The 24,371-nt window shown below is 43.0% G+C and overlaps 1 protein-coding gene across 2 annotated transcripts in view; it reads right to left on the bottom strand.

Moving 5' to 3' along the window:
- PRKCE (protein kinase C epsilon) overlaps positions 1 to 24,371 on the bottom strand; it is a 546,886-nt gene that overhangs the window by 152,575 nt on the left and 369,940 nt on the right. For both annotated transcript variants that reach the window (XM_018055186.1, XM_018055187.1), the window contains exons 10-11: positions 23,634 to 23,833; positions 20,915 to 21,088 (exon numbers count right to left, since the gene is read on the bottom strand). In XM_018055186.1, coding sequence (XP_017910675.1) covers positions 20,915 to 21,088; positions 23,634 to 23,833 — 374 coding nt within the window. The remainder of the gene's footprint in view (positions 1 to 20,914; positions 21,089 to 23,633; positions 23,834 to 24,371) is intronic.

Below are 24,371 nucleotides of genomic sequence, written 5' to 3'. Positions count from 1 at the left end.
ATAGAGAGGATTAAAACGTTTCATCCTTTTCTCTTAGCCTCCTGATTAGGAGCTTCTAGGGTTACAGGGCTTTTTCAAAAATCACCCCTTGCTTAGTCAGTTGGCCTCTGAGCATCAACGCCCGTCACAGCCTGGGTGTTTTTCAGTGGAGCCTATAAAATCTCCCAAGTCATCTGGAACTTTCCAGGATAACTGGGATGCAACACAAATACACAATATTTTAACCTTTAATGAATCCTACTGCTGGCCACAAGTAGAGGCGAAAGTTCAGGAAGGCTGGAGGTAAGGAGGTAGCCTGACCTTAACAAGAGTGAGTCCCCCAGACACACTCAGGCTCACTTTCTGAGACAAACAGTAGTTTCCTCAGCACAAGCCAAGGGTGGGAGTTCCTTCCATAGGCAAAGGCCGTCCTCTCTCCTGCCACCCCCACAAGGAACATTGCCAGGAGGAGGAACACTGGAGCGAAGGGGGCTGGGCGAGCCCTCAGATCCAGTCCTGGTTCTTCATGAATCACAGGCCCCGGGCAATTTCTCTCACTGACCTGTGCCTGTTTCCTCATCTATCAAAGGAAAATACAGCAGCACCCAGCCTATCTAGTAGGTTCTGTGAAGATAAAGTGAGGCAATGACGCACAAAGGACCCCAGGAAGCAATGTGAGATTGCGTGTGTGCTGCCTTCCAGGCACTGTGCTAGAGGCATGCGTGTTATCACTAAGCTCTCCTGGCAGCCCGTGGAGGGGAGCACTACTATAGTTGTCCCTCGGCATCCAAAGGGGACTGGTTCTAGGACCACAGAGATACCAAAACCTGCCAATGCTCAAGTCCCTTATATAAAACGGTGAAGTATTTACATATGACCTACACACAAACTCCTGCATTCTTAAAACATTGATTTACTTGGCTGAGTCTGGTCTTAGTTGGACACACAGGATATTTGCTGCGTCACTGGGATTTTTTGCTGTGGTACAAGGACTCTGGTTACGGCACAACAGTGAGCAATCTTGGCAGCTGTGGTGTTCAGGCTTGGTTGCTCCTAAGCATGTGGGATCTTAGTTTCCCAAGCAGGGATCTAACCCCGCTCCTCAGCATTGAAAGGTGGTTCTTAACCACTCGACCTTCAGGGAAGATCATCTCTACATTACTTATGATACCTAATATGATGTAAATGTTATGTAAATCATTATGCACATTGCAAATTCAAGTTTTCCTTTTTGGAAATTTTTTCCAAATATTTTCCATCTGTGGTTGGCTGAATCCATGGATGTGGAACCCGAGGATGTGGAGGTACTTCTGCTTTGTGGAGGAGGAAACCAAGATTTGTGAGCTTTCTCAATATCTGGTGTAAGTTTTTTAAAAATCAGACAAAATAATAGGTCTCTGAAAACTAAATGGTTGTTGTGAGATACCCTGTCTCTAATAGGCTGAGAGATGAGTTTGTCTAAAGTGAGAGGTAGTTAAAAAAACAAAAAAAGTTTGGATTCTCTCCCATGCTAATTGCAGTCAATTAGTAGGAGCTGTGAGGAGCAATGTGACTGGAATATAACAGAATCCTATTCAGGACTCTACAGCCATATGCTGAAAGGGGGAGAATGATGGATTAGCTGCAAGACACTGTTAAATCAGCTGATTTTAATTCCCCAAATGATTCCTGCTGAGCTGAATCACACTAGCTGTCACTACCATCCTTGCCACAGCATGCCTTTACTGAGCACTTACTCTTCCTAAGTGGGCTTCTCCTATACATACATACGCATGCATGCACACTCATGCACACACACATGCATGCACACACACACATGCAAATGAGCACACAACGGTAGAAAAGCGCCTTTGTGTTGGCCTTCAGATATTTATAATTGGCTTGGAGAGGTTAGTTGAGGTAGTCACGCTGTATATTCTGGGTGCCAAGTGAGAAGAGTCATTAATAAACACTAAAGGGGTTTGAATGAACCAAAGGATTCACAGAGGACATTCTCCAGCAGCTGGAGATCTGGTTAACCAGAGAAGTGGGGCTTCGCCACCCCAAGCTAGGGGAACAGGTGGAAAGCAGGGATCTGCCCAGCAGCATCCAGAAAGTGGACAGTGAAACTTAGGGGCTGATTGAGATCCAACAGAGGGCATTTTACACTACAGGCCACTGGCAGGGCCCAAAGTCCCAGAAGAGGGTGGCAAAGTGGGGAAGCTCCTTCCTTGTGTTTATAAAACTTCTTCCAGGAGCGGTCCATTTCCAATAAAAATAAGAATGGCTACCCCACTAAAATCTGTTGTTCCTGTTACTACTCAAAATAGTGTTTACGGCAAGTCTGCTGAAATGTCCATTCCTACACACACGGAGCTTACTACATCACAAGAAAAGCTGCTCAACAACAGGATGCTCTACAGGTAATGAATGGGAGGACACGTGCAAGACACACACTCCAGGAAGCTCCTACCTAGCATAAAAGGAAACACAAAATGAAAACTACTACTCTCAGGGAAAAGAAACTTACTTGATCTATGGAAGACAAAGACAGCAGGGATCCTAGGGTTTGGAGAGCAGGAAGACAGGGACTATCCCACATCACGCGGGACCAGCAGAAACCAGGGGTGGACTGGGAAGTGAAAAGGGGCAAATTCATTTAAGTGGGCAATTCCTTTTTGCTGGGACATAATTACAGTGTGCTACAGAAAAGTGTTACTATAGCAGCAACCCTAGGAAACATTCATTCTGGCAATCCTAAAGGCAGCAGCTTTAGATTTTCTACATCCTCCAATCACCTCTGAAAGATGCAACCACTTTTGAGGAGTAACAGTGATGGAAGAGAAGGGACAGCCCTTCACAACCTTTGGCATGGACACACAGTCAGAAAAGCCCATGGGTGATTTGGGTAAGTGTATCTTCTGCCCTTCTAGTAACCCTCACTGTCACATATCACTGCCCTGAGTGATTCTGGGGTGACACGAAAAGCTGAAGTCAGACAGGCAACCAGGAAGACCCTCCAGAGAGGCCCAGTGTGGGTTTAAAGGATTCAGCCACTGACAAGGAGGTTTATGGCTGGAGCACCGGTGTTTTCTCTTTGAGTCTGCTGTGCCTCTGACTGTATTCTTATCTGGAAGGTTCTTGAGTGCTGTAATCTCAGTGGGAAGCACAGTGTCCACGTTCTTAAATGATGGAGACAAGTAAACATACATGTTCCATCCCCAGGATTCAAGGACCACAAAGAGCTGTCAGCCCCATCAACCCACTCAGCCACCCAGCAGCTTCACAGTGAGGACTTTTCACCACTCCCTGATGGGAGGCAGTTTAACTTTCTAATGAGTTTATAAAGTCTTTGAGCCATGGTTTCTGGATGGACTGTCTCCCTTACATCACAGCAAGGGCATTGAGAAAAAAAGCATGGTACGGGGAGCATTTACTCAAATATGTAGTTTGGGAAGGGGGCCGTTAATCACAGAGCCTTCTGTTTCAAGGACCCGAGTAAATCCCCTAAACATTATTTCCTTCACTTACATTTTTTAAAAAGGAGAGTGAGCTGGAGGAGTTTGATATTTTCTTACAGTTTCCTTTTTCCTGACTCTCTGTATAGGATGATGTAGTTGTTTACTTTAAGGCTCAGGAGTCAGCCAGCATTGTATAAAAAGCTTTCCCACAAAAAAAATAAATAAATAACCATAATAAGACAAACTCCATGATGTTTAAGCAATTAGCAACACATGAACTGGCTTGCTCACGCTCTCACTCCAGGATCTGCTCTTTCCTCCTGCTGCAGCAGCCATGCACCCTGGGACTGGGGAAAAGGGAAGACTTTCCATTTCACAGGGAGATGGGTGGGGGTTGGTGTGAGGGGTGCAGGTGAAGGAGTGGGTGTGGGGACAGTGAATAAAGAAGCTCTTCATTGGTTGCACCACCAACCCTTTGTGAAATTAAATTCCAAGCCTCAGTATGCCTATCCATAAAATGAGGGGGGATGATGAAACTGCAGGAAATGTGGTGAGCCAGTCACACCTGAAAGTGGTTAACGTGTTAGCTGAGGCCGCACAGCATGGTGAGCTCTAGCACAACAGGGTGGACACTGCTTGGGTCCCGGTCCCAGTTCAGCTACTTATTAGCCGTGCGATTTTTGGAGAAGGTACTTTACCTCTCTGAGTCTCAGGATACGTCTACCTTATAAGGCCCTTGCGAGGATTATATTAATCAAAATATGTCAAGAACTTTAAAAATGGTACATAGTAAATGCTGTAAAAATGTCAGCTGCTATTATTTTGGGCTTACAGAAAACATTCTATTAATCTTCGGTGCTGGTGATGGCAGCAAGGAAAGCTATTTTCCACCAGTGGAGGGTATGGGGGAAGGAGGCACGGGAAGGGGCTTGTCCCCCACAGAGCATATGTCAGGATCTGGAGAGAACATGTTTGATTCATACAACTGCAAAGCAGTTCATTTATAATATAATTTTGTAGAGAGAGAATAAAGATTTCTATAGTTTTCATAACTCACCAATGAAATGTTTGACGACATCTTCTTGGCTATAAAAGAAGATTTTAGAATGTTGAAAAACACCAAGGTAGTGGAGACTAGGAGAGATTTCTCCCTAAGCAGAGCTGCGTGCTGAAAAGGTGAGGCTGGGTTGGGTTACTCCCTAAGAAAGCTCAACCTGTGAAGGGGAGGTCCTAGCCTGGGTTGAAGATGGGCCAGTGTTTCTGCAGATAACCTCAAGACTTCAGCCCCCTCTTGGCCTTGGTCTTGGGAAGGAGATAGGGTCTATGCTTTATCCTTTGAGTTAAACAGACCATGGGACTAGTGGCTACATTTCCTGTCCTTGAGACAGACCTCACTGCCAAAGACAACAGGAAAAACGAGACTTTGGTGGCAAAATAATGATATGTAGACACTGTCCTCAAGCTCATTTTTTACTACAGTGAGAATTTTTTGAGGCGATATTTAAAATGCTAATATCTATAAGTTAAGATCTTTTTCATGATCTTGTTCTGCTCTTTCCTTTTATCATATACCTACAGAAGAATATATAAAATATATATTTCAAAGAATAATCAAAACAAACTTCCTTTAGTCATGAGGTGCTCAGTCATGTCTAACTCTTTGGGACCCCACGGATTGTAGCCCACCAGGCTCCTCTGTCCATGGGATTTTTCAGGCAAGAAAGCTGGAGGCATTGCCATTTCCTTCTCCAGGGGATTTTCCCCACCCAGGGGTCGAACCTGTGTCTCCTGCATTGCAGGCAGATTCTTTACCCTCTGAGACATCAGGGATAGGAGGTGGTTGCTGGTCTCCAGAAGCTGTTTTAACCCTCTCTGATCGCATCCCCTCCTCCACTTCCCACCAGGAGTAATCACCATGTAGACCTTTCTGGTAATTATTGCCTTAAACTGTTTTTCTTTATAGTTTCATCATCTCTGCATTTATCTCTAAACAATACATTGTTTAATGTTTCCTATTTGGGGACTTTATATAAATGCAGTTATGCTGCATAGCTCTTTCTGGGACTGACTTGCATCTTTGGTCTGTGTTTCCTTCTTTGTCATCACCAGCTCTTCTCATTGAGATCTTAGTTTTTAAAAGCACCCTTTCTTTTAAAAGACATCCCTTTAGTCTCCCTAAAATATCATGACAGCAACTGAACTGATTCATTCTGTTCCCTTGGATGTGGACTGTCTACCATATTTTAGTAATCTGTGGCCAGTCCCTCACCTTCTGAATTCAAATATTATTTCTATACATCAGAGTGACATTTTTGGTAGATTTAAAGATGGGAGAAATGCATTCAAACCTTCCAAATGATAACCATCCTCCAAAAGGAGGTCTTTTCCCCTTAAGTTCCGTATTCTTCACATTTTTTGCAATTTTCTATGTTTCTTCCAGTTTTGTCCAAATGCTCACACTCTTCTCTACTCTTGTCTTTCCTTACCTATGAAGTCTAAATGTCCATTTTTATGGGAATTGGGATTTTAAGTTTCACATCATTACCTTAACCTTTGAACAATTTATGTAGATTTTGACAAAGCCCTGCAACTTAATACTTTTTGCTCCCACGAAAATGTCTATTTGGATCAAATGGGATTTTTACTCATAATCCTGCAAAGTATTAGGGCCATTTCCTACAGATGAGGAAGGAGCATCTGAATGTATGCATTTGGGGCTGAACTTAATGTCTTTAAGATCCAGGAATTAAGGAGTAGCTCAAAGAGCTAAAGAGAAGTTGCCTTTCAGGGGATGTGGATGCACAGGAATCACATGGTTTTGGGGCTGGAAGCATCCATCTATCATTTTAAGTTTTTGGAGGACCCTGTTTGTTTCTGCCCGTGGCATCCACGAGATGCTGACTTCCTGTGTTTACCCAGTGCTGAGGACACTGGGCTCTCTTCAGTTCCCACGGTGATGGGCGGATCCCATCCCCCTCCTGTCCCTCCAGAGGCTAATGTGGTTTAAAGCTGCAGAGATCAGCACTGGGACAGGCGACTAGATGGAAGGATCCAAACGAAGTAAACAAGCACAGCTGCTTCAGACAGGTCTTGCTCCTTGTCACAAAATAATGAGACCACATGGAGCCAATCCCAAAGGTGCTAACAGACTCTCACCACTGTGCTCCTCAAAGATGGATGGGATCCAGGGTTCTTACTCCTGTGACAAAGTCCTTCATATGTGAGTGTCCCTCCCACTTGCAGGAGTATGTGCACTCCTCCAGCCCACTCACAGCACTTCTTCCTCTGACATTCTAAGCTGATTTCTGCACCACTCAATTTTACACAGAATTTTTCATTATTTTCTGGCTCCTCTGTGCTCGTCTTACCTTCCTAGATAGACAAGAAATTCTTGGGATAAAGGCTGTGTCTTTTTCCATCACTGGTGAACCCAGTAAGAAGCAAAAGACATACCAGGTACTGGGGAAATACTGGCTGTCTACTGTTTACTAAAGCAGGATACTTGTTCCCTGACTGATGGGATATGTTCCCTGTGTCTTCCTCCCCCTGTACGGCTCCTCCTGTACTACCATTTTCAACACTTCAGGTCTCAGTGACTCTGCCCAATACCTCTACCCCTCAGCCATTCCACCCAGCAAACCAAGTGCATCTTGCCAACCCAAGGTTTTTTCCTAGTGAATTATTTCAAAAACATTTTATAAAAGTCGTTGGCTTTTGCAAGATGAACAAATCACACCTGCATTTATAATGATTGCTTTTTAAAGCCATAGTTTATTTTCAAGTTTTCTTCTAGTGAACCTACTTGTACTTCTTTGTTACATTCCCTTCCAATTTATATACATCAAGAAATATTTTCCATATCTCCAATCGACTTCCTGAAAAGTACAAAACTCCAGGTGAATGAGATCATGGGAGTATTTCAAAATGGATGGCAATGTGTTTCATTTGGTTGCATTTGTGTGGCTTTAGTGTTAATGTTGGTGCATCCAGAAAGCCTTCATAAATTAGTGCTTGATAAAGGAAGTTGAATTTAAGTTATTACTTGAAAAACAAAACCGGCATGGGTTGGATAAATGGTGAGACACAGAGAACAAAGACATCAGCTTCTCCAACCACTCTCATCCTCAGACTGTTACTATGCTGTGTCTTTTGCAAGATGAGCTAAGGCCACAGTCCCTGTCACCACCCAATTCACTATCAGTGGGTCTGGCCCCAACCTATCTGTTGAGCCACAAGGCTTCAGCTCTAACAGCCAGGGCTGGGTAAAGAGCTTAGTTCCCTAGCAACCTGCACACAAGTGTTCCAGACAAAATGGATTACATACTGCTGATGAATTCCAAGTGAATATCCTATTGACCCAACAAAGGAGTTAATTTGTACCTTCTGCCACACTAGAGGAGTCAACTAAGAGAATTCTTTCTGTCTATGATCTCTCCTGGCATTCTCTTTGGATTGTCACGGTAAAATAAAATGCTCTGAAGGATTCAAAAAGTGGATGGTTCAACTTCCAATTGCCTCTGAAAGAAAAGAGTCCTCATAATAGGAAGAAGAGGGCCTGTTTTTCCTCTTCTTGCTTTCTGAATACAATTTGGATTGCCTAAAATAATTCCCCTCCCAGCAAGAGTTACTCCAGAGACCCTGGGTAATAGACATAAATAGTCTGATCACTTCACTATACGATAACTGACTGCTGTTTTATTTATACATTGGTCTCTTGAGATTTTGGTTTGTGATCATTAATCCTCAGGAGCCTACCATCCCCTGGGAACTAGGACAAAATGAAGTTTCTGGAAGCCAACTGCCTGGGTCTGCCAGTTCCAGCTGTGTGACCTCTCTTTGGGACCTCTCTAGGATCTCCTACCTAGAAGGTTGATGTGAAGATTCATGTAAAATGCTTGACATTAAACCTGGCATTTAACAAGTACTACTAAACAACAGCAACAATAATATAAATTGTTGTTCTTTTTGTTATTATTGATCCAAGGATGACCCTGAAATGGAAGGTGATATTATTACTGATCCAAGGATGACCCATCTCTCTCTTTCTCTCATTTCTTGAATTAGGATGGCAGCCTCCAAAGTGAAACCACCAAGGGAGCAGTTCTAAGATGTTCTTTACCGGAACCAGGAATCTTTTCTTTTCATACTGGGGAGTCAGCCCTAATATGTGACATACATCTCCCACTCTGTCCCAATGGCATGAAGGAGACAAAAGATACAGCAAGAATTCACTGGACTCTTTTGGATAAATAAAAGCACTCAGAGAAACCACATGGAAGCCAATGTCAAGGTGACCCACTTGTACTACCACAGCTCAAGCCACGGGTCAGACAGTCAGAAGGACAAGCTACCTGACTTCTAGGGACACACAATCGAAGATATGTTCTTCATGTTAAGTAGTCACACTTCTAAACTGACTAGATTTTACAACTGAGAAGTAAAAGTAATATAACAAAGCTTTCATCCTCTAGTTGGGCATAGACATTTGAGAGAAGAGATGGCTCTTGGTAATCTTTTGCTCGATGCCCTCCTGAAACACTTGTGAGACTGACTAGTCAGGTTAAGAGGTTGGGCCATAGCCGTAGTTAAGGACATCCGGACTCAGCTTAGGAGACAGGTAATGTACATTTCCTCCTTATGAAGCTAGGTTCATAAGGGGGTTCAGATCTACCAACAATGGTTTCTCAATTCTGTTTTGTGAACATTTAGGCAACTGGTCAGAAAACGTCTTCCCTATAGGCTAACTTGTCTGGAGAGCCTGTGGGTTACTGTCTATGGGGTCGCAAGAGTTGGACATGACTGAGTGACTAACAGACTAACAGAAATGTGGCAAAGCTCTCAGTCCAGCTTGGGGGTGGAAGACTTATCTATATAAAGCATACTGAAACTGCTAATGAACAAGACAGAAGTGGATAAGACAGAGGCTAAAATTTATACTGCCTGCTGTGTGCTAGAAACTGTGCTGTGCTTTTATAAGACAATTGTAACACCTCATGGTAGATCTCCTGATGTGGGACCATTAGTCATTGAAAGTGGGTTTGAATTCGGAACCGTGATGCAAAACAATAGTCTTGTGAACATAAAGGCATTGATCAAGGGAGGATCATTTACTGAATTGAACTTTGAAAAATGAACACTAAATAGAGCACTTTTCATATGATTTTATTGCTGTTCTTTTCTAGCTCATGCATCAGCAAGTTAGTAATGGTCCCATGTATGGTTGCCAATGAATTGAGTTTTCACAGATCTTCAGAATCAGATTTAGAAATCTTATACTGAAGATAATGTCATCTCCTCTCTTTGTGTCCTTCCCCAATCTTTTATTATGAGTGAGGAAGTCAATGTCCAGAGAAACATCTCAGTCAAGCATCAGCAGCAGGAGCCATAGCTAGAACCAGAGTGTCTTTCCTCACAAAGCCCTCTTTCCTGGAACCCGTGTTCCTTACCAATGAAGAGGGCACACATGAACACAAATAGCCAAATGGGACATAGCCACCCACTGGTAAAACCTTCAGAGAATCAAGGGCCAGCAGGGTTATCTGAAGTACCTGAGACCATTGGAAGAAAAAGTTCAGGTTAAATGAGAAAATCCTATTGCTGGGTTTCCCTAGTGACCAGTAGTAAAGAATCTGCCTGCCAATGCAGGAGATAAGGGTTTGATCCCTGATCTGGGAAGATCCCGTGGCACAGAGCAAGTAAGCCTGTGCATCACCAGTACTGAGCCCGTGCTCTGTAGCCCAGGAGCTACAACTACTGAGCCCACATGCCATAACTGCTGAAGCTCATACACCTAGATCACACACAGCAAGAGAGCCACCACAATGAGAAGCCCGTGTAACACAAGAAAGTTGCTCCTGCAGTTACAGAAAGCCCAAGCAGCAACAAAGACCCAGCACAGCAAAAATAAATAGAAATTATATATATAAAGAAAGCCCATTGCTTAAGCTGAGTAATCTCAAATAGACTGGGTAGAAGCTTCTCTACAAAATGCCCCACATAGAAAATAACAGTCCACTATCAAAATTCAACTTGGATCTAAAAACAGGCACATACACACAAATAATAATAATAAATTCTGAAATCCAATAGATGAGGCAAGATGGGAGGTCTGACACCAATCAATGAGGAAACTAGCTTTGTTTGGTGAACGGGTTAGATAAATTATACCTCTAGTTTTAGATTTCAAGCTGAAACTTTTAATTTAAATTCAAACATTATGAACCCATTGAAACGTGGGCAAATGACACCTTAGGTCACTTAACCCAACTGCCTGCAACCTAAGTTCTTATTGCTAACCAGCCTGGGGTTGTACAATTGATATTTTCCAGAGGATTAAATGCAGTGCTCCACTTCCTTCTCAAGCAGGCCCACCTTCCTGAATGAAGAGAGAAAACTGAACAGCCTATAGCAACTCTTCCTTCAGAAGTTCTCCTCCACCTCCTGACTCGCGGGCTGTTGAAGCAACCTCCACACAGGTAGATACTTTTTATTTTCCCCTTTAATCCAAACCACACAGAGCTGCCCCGCTTTGCTTCTTAAGTCATCACTGCCTATAAAACCTTCAAAGAATCCTTTACTTTCAGGATGAGTTCAAGCTCCTTGTTTCATACTTTAAGAACTCCAGAGCTTAGCCAAACTCTCCTTATGAAGTGGTCTTTCTCATACCCTCCTAAAGTGAGCCCATTTTTCCAACACAGCACATCATCACTCACCCTAAATTTGGGGTCAGAGTCCTCCCTCCCTCAAACTTGCTGTGTCCTGCTCCTCAAGCTCCCTGAAGTAATTCCTGCTAACTCCCCACAGAGCACGCTCCTCATCCATAGTAGTCCTTCTCTCCCGTAGGAGGCAAGGGTGGGGATGGTCTGAATTCCAGCTCCATCACTAAACTATGACCCTGGCCAAATGGCTAAGGCTCCCCTAGTCTCAGCTTCTTTCCCTCCCCAGAGAAAGGACAATACCTATACTCCATGAGACTTGGGTAAAATTAAAGAAGTTGGTTCTCTCACAAGCCTTGCCACTTAATAGGTGCTCAGTAAGTTTTTCTTTTCTCTTTAGCACATACTACCTCTATTCTGCTGCTAAGTCGCTTCAGTCGTGCCCGACTCTGTGCGACCCCATACACGGCAGCTCACCAAGCTCCCCCATCCCTGGGATTCTCCAAGCAATAACACTGGAGTGGGTTGCCATTTCCTTACTGCTTATGTCTACTTTATCATCTGTCCTTGAACGTAAGAGCCCTAGTTCCTGTTATCTCCCAATGGCACCTAATAAGTTTCTAGTACAGAGCAGATTATCATGGTCAACTTGCGTGTCATTGGAGTAATGTTATAACCCAGCTACAGTCCATCTGTCTTACTCTTTCTATGGTGGAAAACCTTCCTCAGCGAGCCAAAGTGGTTTCTATTAATGATCCAACTAAACTAGAGACAGTACTCACAGAGAATAAAGGAAACGTATAAGTTTTGAATCTACTTCCATAATTCTATCTCTGCCTAAGTTCCAGGAACATGCCCATTTTAATTATGTAAGGACATATATAATGGAAATCTTCAAGAAATGGTATCTCTGTATATATACCTGATTCTACATAGACAGGTAAGAATCATCAAGACTTACTCCAAACTGTCAGCAGAAGTTGCAGTGGCGTTATACTTTTTTTTCCCCCAAAGTATAATCCTTTCTTCAAATGGTATCTTACTTGGAATACTAACATGAGAAGCAGCTGAAGGTACGACTTCTCTGGGTGGACAGAAGGAGGAACGTGTAGGCCCTGTCTTCACAGCACACCAGGGTCTGTGTGTTCAGAGTGTGTGTGTGCATGTGTGGATGCACACATACACATACACAGAAACTCCTCAGGCACGTCCACAAAACCTAAGTCAGAAACTACAGCTTGGCAGAATAAGCAAATCGTGTAGGAGGTGGGTAAACATACTCCACACTAGTGAAAAAACACCTACTAAACAAACATATATACAAGCATATGACGTCAGAGGAATTTAAATCCCGTTCTACAAGATGCCAATGTCAGAGGTTCTGCAAGTTGTACTCAATTTATGTTACAGAAAGAGAGAAACACAAACAGAAGGAGGCCGTTCTGCTGCATGGAGGTGAATGCTCTCTCTGGGCATCGCTGGGCAGTGTTTTCTGGTTCACTTACCACTAACATCAGCTCCACGGGAAGCCAAGCATTTTCTGGTGACTTGCAAGCCCCCAGATTCAGGATTTCTCTACGGGAAGCCCTCGGATACTGTGAACTTTAGAAATCATTTGGTTAAAGCATATTTAGTGACAACAGAAATAGCTTCAAAATACCATTTGGTGAGACAATTGAAAATATGATTTCAATTTTAAAAATATATGTTTAAACAGATATGCACTTTTAAACTGGAAATATATACACCAAAATGTTAGTAGTCATTAGAACAATTCTTTCTGTTCTTCTATAAATTTATCAAAATTTCTACAATTAACAAATATTCTTTGTCATAAATAATAATAATAATAATTATTATTATTATTTAGCAAACACCACACAGTATGTAGCATGTTAGTTCCCTGACCAGGGATCGAACCTGAGCACCCTGAAGTGGAAGCATGGAGTCTTCCCTGGACCGCCAGGGAAATACCTTACTATTATTGTTTAAAGGCTAAGGCCAGTGGTTTTTGCAGGAGAACAAAGCAATGAATTTACTACTAAATCTCTGGGCAGGTGTCAAGGTGCCCCATGATGCCCACAGCATGATACACAGGGTACCTAGTAGATGCTCAATAAACAGTGACTGAATGGGCAGGTGTGAGGGCCGCATCCTGCTCCAGCCCATTTTGTATATATTCCCTGCACCCATCCCCTATTCCTTCTCTCTCCTCTCTCACAGTTTCAGAAAACAGAAATGCTTCCAGAAACAGGCTGCAAGATTCAGCTACTCTCACCAGCTTAAGGGGCATTTTTTTTTTAATTCCAATCTCACTGAATCTAGGCAAAACAGAGCTGCCACTCTGAGACCCTTTCTCATGTGTGTGACAGTGTATGGGGACTGGGGAGGGGCTTCGGAGGTGAGGATATGTGAGGTAGGGAACTTGGAGAGGAGGGAGGTGATGGAGACAGAGTAATAACAAGGGTCCACAGGACACCTTGATGCCAAGCTGCGTTCCAATACAGACTTGCGTGACTTCTCTGGGCCTCAGTTTTCTCATCCATAGAAGGAAGTGACCTTACTTATCTCACAGAGATGTCATCACAAATGTGTAGGATGGCTGAGCTAAATGAAATGAAGGCAAAAGTGACTGTCCCATTTAAATGCAAAGTTTCCTTAGAACAAGGAAGTTGCCTGAGGCAGCAGCATCTTGGATTACCTGTACGTTACATTACATTCACACATACACACACACACAGGTATCTCTTTGCCCCAGGGGGTACAGGAGCCATAAGGAACTCTACAGCCTTTCCTTTCATCATGCAGAATGCATCCTGTTATGTCACCTCTGTGAAGCCTTGCTTATGAAAACTGTGATCTCTCCCTACCTGCGGTGGGCACCCCTGGTCTGCTGCACACAGACACACTCCTCCCCATCACACACACACACATTCTTTCTCTCCTCTCTCCTTCCTCCCCACCACCTCCTCCCTCTCAGTCCCCACCAGCCCTCCATAGGCTTCAAGTGAACAGCCAACTATAACCCCACTATTCTGACAGAAGACCTATCACAAAGTCTTGTAAGGCCCCATAGTGATGTGTACACTGCAGGCCCTCACTGAAGATGTTTGGTTGGCTGATTAAAAGCCATGGCTCCATTGACCAGCTTGCTCTAGGACAGGATGGTCTTTAGAAGTAAAGAGAGTTTGCTGGAGTCTCATCACTTTGGCAATGGCCTCTGCCAATGCTTAGCCTGTACCCTCTACCATAGACCTCATTTCACTGAAATCTGTTAGAAACTATTGAGGCTATCTCTTTTATTGGCAAATATATTGATGCCCAGGTGTCTGTCTGACCCACAGACCATTTCATGGTACTGAACCTCTCAACATACTCTTGCCAGACACTTGTCAATCCTATCAAAGCTTCTTCATGCACTCCGATACCACACTGCCCAGGAAGGCATGCTCTAGTACAAAAGAGACCCATACTTCATTCTCAGCTCTTTTAGATTTTATTTGACATAGTTACCTCTTTAAAAAGAAAATCTACCAGTGGCCTAATTCTTACTCTGCTTTTTGCTTTTGTGTTTGCTGCTCTTCAGAATTGACAGTCATAAGAGACATCTGAGTTCCTTGAAACCACAATTTTCCCCCTGCATCATCAACACTCCTTTCCCGGCAGTTTTCACCCCCTGCTCACACAGCTTATTAAAACTCATTTGAAAAATATCTCCGGTTGCTTTTTAAGGATTTTTCCATCCTGCATTTCCCCCAGGGCAGTGAGGAAGGTTGGATGAGGGAGATTCTTTAGTTCACTCTCTGTTTCCTCCTTAGCAACTCACACTGACCAAGCCCTCCAAGAATCTTCTTCCCAGGCCTGGCAGGAAATGCCAAAGGATCAGGGATGGGGACAATTACGTAGAGACTCTTATTTTGAATGAGAAAAAAAATCATGACAAATTTACTCAAGTCAGGTTTTGTTGGAAGGGATGATTTCACAAGGGAGATCATATTCAGCAGCTCAAAATGCCTGAGAATTTTCTTTCTAATAACCAGAAAAACAAAAGCAAAAACAAGCCTACCCCTCAGTGGCTCTCCCATCCTCAGCCTTCCATGGATGAGGGAAGGCGGAAGAGGCAATTTCTGAAATCATGCCTCCTCCTAAGCCCTGACATTAAGTGGCCCATAACTTTTAGAGCCCAAAGAAGCAGGCTCCCAGTATTGCCTTCCCCCCTCTACCAATGAACATCTGATTCTGCAGATGCAGGAACCTCCCTCTTCATTTCCCCAACATCCTCCCTTTCTTCCTCTCCTTCACTGCAGTTGTTAAGCCATCAACATTTCCTTGGGAAAAGCAGGACACACACTGAGGTAGGAGTTCCAGTGCTGGAACAATCACAATGAAAATGAGAGTAGGAGATCAGTTCTAGTCTTCATAAGCATCTCTTTTCCATCATCCTCTTTACAAATGCTACCCCTGCTTAAAGGTCCAAGTTAGGTGCCACCTCTTCCAGGAAGCCTTCCCAATAGCCTTTGGCAGAGCTTCAAATGAATCACCTACAGAGCTCCACTAGAAGAGTTACTGTGCTGTAGAGTATCACTTGCTGCTTATCTATCTCCCCACTAAACAACAATCTTTATGCATTCAGAGTTAGTATGTTTTGAGTTGTGTAGCCTCAGTAATGTCTAGCATACAACAGATGCCCAATAAATACTTGTATATTCACTGAATTAATTATAGGCTTTACTGCAGTGGGTTGCTACGCCCCCTCCAGGGGATCTTCCCAACTCAGGGACTGAACCCAGGTCTCCTGCGTTGCAGGCAGATTCTTTATTGACTGAGCCACCAGGGAAGCCATATATTTTTTAAGCAAGAAATTATTGTGTGTATGAAAATATTAAATATGCTGTTAATCTAATATCAACCATTAAAAATAAGTTTAGAATATGAAAATTTTAGTTTCTCATCCATACCAACAGCTAGTACAATGCTTATAATTCTTTATGGCTATGTCAAACAAATGCAAAAAGGCAAAATGGTTGTGTGAGGAGGCTTTACAAATAGCTGAGAAAAGAGGAGAAGCTAAAGGCAAAGGAGAAAAGGGAAGATATACTCACTTGAAAACAGAATTCCAAAGAACAACAATGAGAGATAAGAAAGCCTTCCTCACTGATCAGTGCAAAGAGACAGAGGTAAACAACAGAACAGGAAAGACCAGAGATCTCTTCAAGAAAATTAGAGATACCAAGAGAACATTTCATGCAAAGATGGGCACAATAAAGGACAGGAAAAGTATGGACTTAACAGGAGCAGAAGATATTAAGAAGATGTGGCAAGAATACACGGAAGAATGATACAAAAAAGATCTTAATGACCCAGATAACGAGGATGCTGTGATCACTTACCTAGAGCCAGATGTCCTGGAGTCTGAAGTCAAGTGGCTTTAGAAAGCATCACTATGAACAAAGCTAGTGGAGGTGTGGAATTCCAGTTGAGCTATTTCAAATCCTGAAAGATGATGCTGTGAAAGTGCTGCACTCAATATGCCAGCAAATTTGGAAAACTCAGCAGTGGCCACAGGCCTGGAAAAGGCCAGTTTTCATTCCGATCCCAAAGAAAGGAAATGCCAAAAAATGCTCAAACTACTGCACAATTGCACTCATCTCACATGCTAGCAAAGTAATGTTCAAAATTCTCCGAGCGAGGTTTTAACATTACATGAACCAAGAACTTCCAGATGCTCGAGCTGGTTTTAGAAAAGGCAGAGGAACCAGAGATCAAATTGCCAATATCTGTTGGATCATCGAAAAAGCAAGAGGTCCAGAAAAACATCTACTTCTGCTTTATTGACTATGCCAAAGACTTCAATTGTGTGGATCACAATAAACTGTGGAAAATTCTGCAAGACATGGGAATACCAGACCACCTGACCTGCCTCCTGAGAAATCTGTATGCAGGTCAGGAAGCAACAGTTAGAACTGAACATAGAACAACAGACTGGTTCCAAACAGGAAAAGGAGTATGTCAAGGCTGTATATTGTCACCCTGCTTATTTAACTTATATGCAAAGTATATCATGTGAAACGCCAGACTGGATGAAGCACAAGCTGGAATCAAGATTTCCGGGAGAAATATCAATAACCTCAGATATGCATATGACACCACCCTTATGGCAGAAAGCGAAGAGGAACTGAAGAACCTCTTAATGAAAGTGAAACAGTGAAAAAGCTGGCTTAAAACTCAACATGCAGAAAACTAAGATCATGGCATCTGGTCCCATCACTTCATGGGAAATAGATGGGGAAACAATGGAAACAGTGACAGATTTTATTTTCTTGGGCTCCAAAATCTCTGCAGATGGCGACTGTAGCCATGAAATTAAAAGACGCATGCTCCTTGGAAGAAAAGCTATGGCAAACCTAGACAGCATACTAAAAAGCAGAGACATTACTTTGCTGACAAAGGTCCATCTAGTCAAAGCTATGGTTTTTCCATTAGTCATGTATGGATGTGAGAGTTGGACCATAAAGAAAGCTGAGCACTGAAGAATTGATACTTTTGAACTGTAGTCTTAGAGAAGACCCTGGAGAGTCCCTTGGACTGCAAGGAAATCAAACCAGTCAATTCTAAAGGAAATCAGTCCTGAATATTCATTGGAAGGACTGATGCTGAAGCTGAAGCTCTAATACTTTGGCCACCTGATGTGAAGAACTGACTCACTGGAAAAGACCCTGATGCTAAGCAAGATTGAAGGCAGGAGGAGTAGGGGATGACAGAGGATGAGATGGTTGGATGACATCACTGACTCAATGGACATGAGTTTGAGCAGGCTCAGGAGTTGGTGATGGCCAGGGAAGCCTGGCATGCTGCAGTCCATGGGGTTGCAAAGAGTCGGACATGACTGAGTGACTGAACTGAACTGATGTCAATCTTGAAGAGCATAATGCCTTTATAAAGTAAGAATTGTGCCCAGGGATTTTCTTTTATTTAATTGTAAGAAGGAGGGCCTGAGAGAAATGAGGCTACTCTCTCTCAACTGGAGTAGTAAGTCTTTTTACCTCCTCCTCATACTATATGTTTGCTACACAATTAAATACAGTTTTGTAGATTTTTCCAGCTGTTTCAGGTGATTCTAGCATCCCAAAGAGCATAGGGAGAATTCGAGTCAAACACACTGGTGTGAATTGATTGAATTTGATTGAAACTGGAGTTACTGGCTTAATTTGAGGGCCTTCTGCCTTTTCTCACAAGCACTAGCGCCATTTCATTTGCTTTTTCCTTCTAGATCCCATGGAGAATGATCAGAGCACAGGAGTCAAGGACAGGTGGGCTTGGCACAGAAAAGGCCACAACAGTCTTTACCTGTAACTTGGTCATTTAGTGGGCTGTTGTAACCAGACCTGACATCACAATTGGTGCCAGAGGGTTTACACAATCATTGCCATTGGTCACCATACCAGACCGTGGACCCTACGCACTTCCAAGTCCTTTCAGGCAATCTGCGTAGTGCATGGCCTGAAGTCATGTGCAGTCTCTCAGGAGCTTCTCAAAGGAATGCTTTTGTAGGGGCTGTTTCTTCTACATACCAAACAATAAAGGCTCACCTAAAAATAATTAAACCCTGCTTAACACCATTTCTGCTCTCTGTGTCATAATTAAGCAAGAATGAAAGAAATCTTAATAGGATTGTAAACAGGTCTTGTGTTCCTTAATCATGTGTTAGAGACTTAGTCAAAAACAAGTTTACGAAGGCTCAGAAACACCATCCTTTCTTTTCGGGAAAAGCGAAACTAAAGCTGTGCTGTACTATGGCCACTGAGGTCAGTTCCATTCCCACCCAAGTCCTGCTCCCGCCCTCCCCACTGCAGGGCCTGGATCCAACTCCTTCCTCACCTCTGGACTCTAAGGATCACCCCCTCTGAGTTCTCCCGGCTTGAACACCTCCACCCAGAATGTAACTACTCAAGGCTGTTTGCTGTGGAAGGTAGTACAACCCCCTCATGCCTTATTGAGTAAAGTCCTCCACTTGAGAATCATCTTCCTTTTTGCTGATAACGCCACATCCAGAACCTACCTCAGAGTCAGGTGAACATCAGTTATTCTTTAAAATCATGATGACTGATTGCCATAGGAAAAGCCACATTTTCTAACCATTAAGCTGGGAGGTTATTCAATGATTCCTCCTAGGATTTTTTTCACTAGTAAGCTAAGGTCCTTTGGAAAGATTAAACTATGATTTGCTTTGGAAAAATTAGATGAACACACTATCTGTCATGTTAAGTGAGATGTGCCATGGTCAACTGCATGGTCTGGGAATTGCTCCTGTAACTGTGGCCACCTGACATTGGCCTGGGAAAAATCTCTGACCTACAGAGATAAGCCCCTTCTCTCCCCAACCTTACCCTCTGGCCACTCAGACACCAATTTCCATGTCATTTGGTCACTGTTCTGCCACAAAGGAAACCCATGATATCATTAGATACCATTTTCTGCTTCAAGAGCAGTCACATAATGAGGACCCTAGCCTTGATATTCTAAATGCACAGAGGAGAAAACTGCTGACCCTAAAGACATCAATCCCACTCCTCATTCACCAACACTGCAAGGAAGCAGAGCCTCTGCTGAGGCTCCCCGGGTCTACCACGTACAGGTCCCTACACAAGGTCCCTACAGCTGCACTGGACCTCTCTTGGGACGTTGGACCTCTTGGCAATGTGTACAAAGAAAGCAAGCTAGTGTGGAGCCCTGCTAGGAAACCAGCTTAGATAGTAAGAGATAAGGCGCAGCTGCTACGGGTAGGGGAAGATGGGGTAACACAACATAGTATCAGAGCAGTCCCCACTAAACTGGAAGTCCCAGAGGTGAGATGGTAGCTCGGCTGCCAATACCAAGTGAATGGGGTCAAAGACTTACTTGTCTGAAATCTGATTTTCACATTGGTGCAAAAAGCAGAGCAGAGGAGAGAATTTAAAAAAAATCTCCCACCCCTCCATCTCTGAGAGCAACCAGCTACTATGTATGAGGCCCTTGATAGGCACCATGGAAGATAAAGAAATACAGGATAAGTTTCTCATTAATTCAGAATTATTCTCAGGAGGAGAAAAGAGGAAAGCTGACCTCATGACTGACTCCATAATGTGCTTGCAGATTATTTTCATTTCTTTACTGCCACCTTCTGGTCTCTAGGCACCTACATGGTAATTTTAAAATGCTACCTTAAATTTGTGATTCATGATGGATTTTTTTTTTTGACCGTGCCTCATGGCTTGCAGGATCTTAATTCCCTGACCAGGGATTGAACCCCTGGCCATGGTGGTGAAAGAGGCAAGTCCTAACCACTGGACCACCAGAGAATTCCCCATATGGCATTTTTAGTACTTGTTCACACCCTTTACCTCATACAGTGGTACACAGATTAGACATAGTTCAGGTGGCCTTTATTCTATTTTCATTTGATCTGAGGGCAACAACAAATTTAAGTGATTTGCCAAGAGACAAAAAGTTAGGAGCAGAGCAAGGATAAACCATGCCTGCTGTTTTCTCCAAGGAGCAAACACCAGGGTTATTCATTTGACTTTCTTTGTCCAGCTACATCCATAAAGACTTCTATAACCCTCTCATTCCTTCACAAGTACAGCCTTGAGTGGAAAATCCCTTACTCTTAAAAAAGAGAATGCTGTTCAAAGACTCCCTGATCTTTTCAAGGGTAAAATCCATTCCATTTTACAAGGTCTCTGATAAAAGAATGTAGGGGATCTGTGATTGATTTTTAAAAGTTTATCTGACAGTCAAAATACTATAGCATCCTCCAGCACAACCCTCAGACGGCATCCACCAGCTTCCTCTTAAGCATACCTTGGTCTGGAAGCAGCAATAGAGCTGGGTTAGGTACGGATGTTTTCGAGCCAGAGCCAAAATCCGCTTCTCTGTCATCGTGCAGTCCACATCATCATCCTGAAGGATGACATCCTTCTTCAGGACCTTCACGGCATAGACTTCATCTCTGCCTTTGAGCTCCGCCAGCATGACCTGTAATTACCCACAACCAGCCCATAAGTCTACATATATAGGAAATTAAAAGGAACCCAAGTCAATACCAAGTGCTTTAAAAACTAACCCATTTCATCTTTAATTTTAAATAGTATTGTAGTATTTAAAATGGAAAGATGATCCATCCCGATACAGCTACTATAATTTATTTGCTTTTAATCTCTAGCACTGTGTCCAGGCAAAGAAAAGTTCAATGCACATTTGTTAAACAAATTATATGAACATATTAATAATCGTTTCATATGTTCATATAATTTGTCATGCTTGCAATGAGTACAAGTATAGCATCGATTTTTTAATTAAACATTATTTCATAAGCATTTCTCTATATAGTCTCCATCATATCTATATAGTCTCCATCTCAGTTCAAGTATAACAGTTTATTTAACCATGTACTTCAACTAGTTTCATCCAATTATTAAGTATTATATAAATAAATTGCTTCAGGTGGTTTATACATACAACTTTTCTTTCTTTGAGATCATAGCCTTAAGATAGAAAATCTTCAAAGTGAATTATAGAGTTAAATGTGTACATTTCCTGACTTTCAAAAAGGGTATACTATATAATCTGCCACTAGTAATGTAGAAGTGCTTTAGTTTCATGTACATTCACTAATGTTGGTACTTTCACATAAAAAGCTTTGCTTATGTAATGAGTGTGAAATGTTTCCTCAATGCTATTTTAACTTGTAATGAAACTAAAAATCTTTGTTTTCTATTTCTTTTTGTGCAAATTATTGTCCTCTATCCAGTTATCTACTGTTTTATACCACCACATTCTTTAGGAATCCTTATGAGCTTGGTATATAAGTTACTACCACTTTAATTTCTGCAAAGGTTTTTCTAAGCCTGCCATATGATTTTCTGCTATTTTTTCTATTGAACAAGGTCCTCTATTTTTTGTAGTTGAATCTGTCCTTGCTTACCTTTATGATTTCTTCTACAGCTTTAAAGCTGGAATGTGATTCCTTCTCCAGAGAGTGAATTAATAGCTCCATTTTTTAAAAGTTTTCCTATCATTTGATATTTTTGCACTCATTTCCCTACAGACGTGACAAGATTTTCTCCCATTAAATAACTCGTAAATACAGTATTTCAGTCATCAGAGCTAAAGAGCAGTAACTCAGAAGCTTAATGAGGGCATTCAGGATGTTACCCTGAAGATGTTTGTCACCCACATACAACATAAAGTTTTAAAACTGGCTCAAACTTTGGCAGCAACTTTTCTGAAGAAGCAACCTAAATGCTCCCAAGTCATCAAGGTTCACATCCTGCTTACATCCTGTGGAAACCCGGAGCCTCTGAACCTGCTTCTTTCCTCTTGAATCTTGCTCAGAATTAAACCAGGTCCTGCTTACATTCCAGAGTTATGCCATCAGAGGGCTGGGGTCTGCTTCGTACATAACCAGTCTCTGAAGAATTTGATTGCTTCAGCCTTTGCTATTACAGTCAATCCCACCAGTGACTTTTGCTATTAAGTCAATGCCACCCATAGTCTCAGGATGAAATGTGGCAGGTAAGATGGCTGGGAACCAGGTCTCATCCTCTGGGGGCTCCAGAAAGCCACTACCTTTGGAGAGAAGCGGAGCAGGTCTATAGCTTAGCCTGCAAAAGTCCAGGATGCATAAGGGCATGAGATCCCTGGGAGTTCCCAGAGCCAGGCACCTGGCTCCAGAGCATGGCCACCTTACTCTAGGAGGTCCTAGAAAGGTGACGCCCATTGATCCCAGGCATGGCTTTGTGATAAGCAGGGAATAAGCAGGGGTCTGAGCTGAAATGTTATCCAGTTTCCTAGGTTCCCTGCTCTTCCATCTTCTAAAATAAACTGGGGTTATTTTGTCCATCTCATCCCACCTTCAGAATGCTGGCTGGTCACCATGAAGGCTTTAATGGGCACACTCTGCACCCATGTCCTAGATCACTGTGTTGGGCTCAGGGGAGCAGGAGAGGAGAAGGGCTCCGGGGGAAGTGGCCCCTGATCAAAGACCTGAGATGCCTGTGCTCATTCTCTCGCCACAGGCGCAGGATAAAAAAGACACTTAGTCAGTGCCAGAAAAGTCACTTAAAATAACATTTAATTTTCAAAGTAATACACTCTAAGATTTCCTTTGAGCCTCAAGTTCACTCAGGGCGGAGATGCTAGAATTAATTTCCAAAATTTTTGTAATGAATTAAGAAAACAGAATTTCAGATGGATCTCTGAAAGGAAGAAAGCTCTCATGACTATTATTGATAATGGGAGGCCAAGCACACATAAAGCAATTTAAACTGCTCAGAGTGCTTTCTCGCCCGCTCTCTCACTTGGTTCCTGCTCCTGTTTGACGAATGAGAACAACTGAATCCCAGAGAGGTGGAATGACTGTCCTGTAGTCCTGCAGCCCATGAGCAGCACAACCTTGGTTCCTGTCTCCTTGGCCTCAGGCCATTCTCACTCAACCGGGAAGGAAAACATAACCAGACCGGGATGAATGTTCATCACATTTTGGATCAGACCAGCAGTTCTGCCCTTGTGTGCCACAGACCTTGCCGAAGCTGCCTTTGCCCAACACCTTGATGAAGTTGAACTCATCCAGGCCCAAGCGCTTGGCCTGGCCTTGCCGGACTTCACCATTTTCACCCAGGCTTGCCAGCTGACCATCGGTGGATGATGCCGCCCTGTGCTCCTCCCCTCGATTGTCAAATGACAAGGCCTTCCGGATGTTGTTTTCAAGTTCTTTTATTTCTAGGACCAAGGGTGACAAGATATTGCATTAGTGCGCACCTCACAAGCCCTTCCTGTTAGGATCTGATATTCAAAATGTTCCCCCCGGAACCACGAATCTCAACCCTCCCTCTGGTTCTTCACAGCAACAGACGCAGCGACGCATTCCTGTACGTTCCTTCATTTGCTCTGCACACTTTCACTGGCACCTCATTAATGTACAGCAAGGCCTAGGAACACAAAGAGAACAACACGGTCCCCGCCAATTCTCTCCTTCAGATCTGCCTTTTATTCTGGGACGGGGCCACCTCTCTGAAAGCCCCCTTCAGCTGGTAGCCTGTTGCGTTGTTCTAGGTGTAGTGCAGGAATCCTGGCCTCCCAAAGGCAATAGGGATCCTTCAAGTTTCCTTTGAAAATTAAAACAATGACTAATGGAAAACCACTGTCACAATAATTATTGGTGAGGTACTTATTTCAGTAACTGGGACTAAGAAGCCTTTACCTTCTAAGGGACTTTACTTGGCTTTATTGCTGGGTTTATTCTAAATACCCATCTTCC

Source organism: Capra hircus, chromosome 11 (genome assembly GCF_001704415.2).
Source record: "Capra hircus breed San Clemente chromosome 11, ASM170441v1, whole genome shotgun sequence".
Taxonomy (NCBI): domain Eukaryota; kingdom Metazoa; phylum Chordata; class Mammalia; order Artiodactyla; family Bovidae; genus Capra; species Capra hircus.
This window is presented reverse-complemented; position numbering and strand designations above follow the sequence as displayed.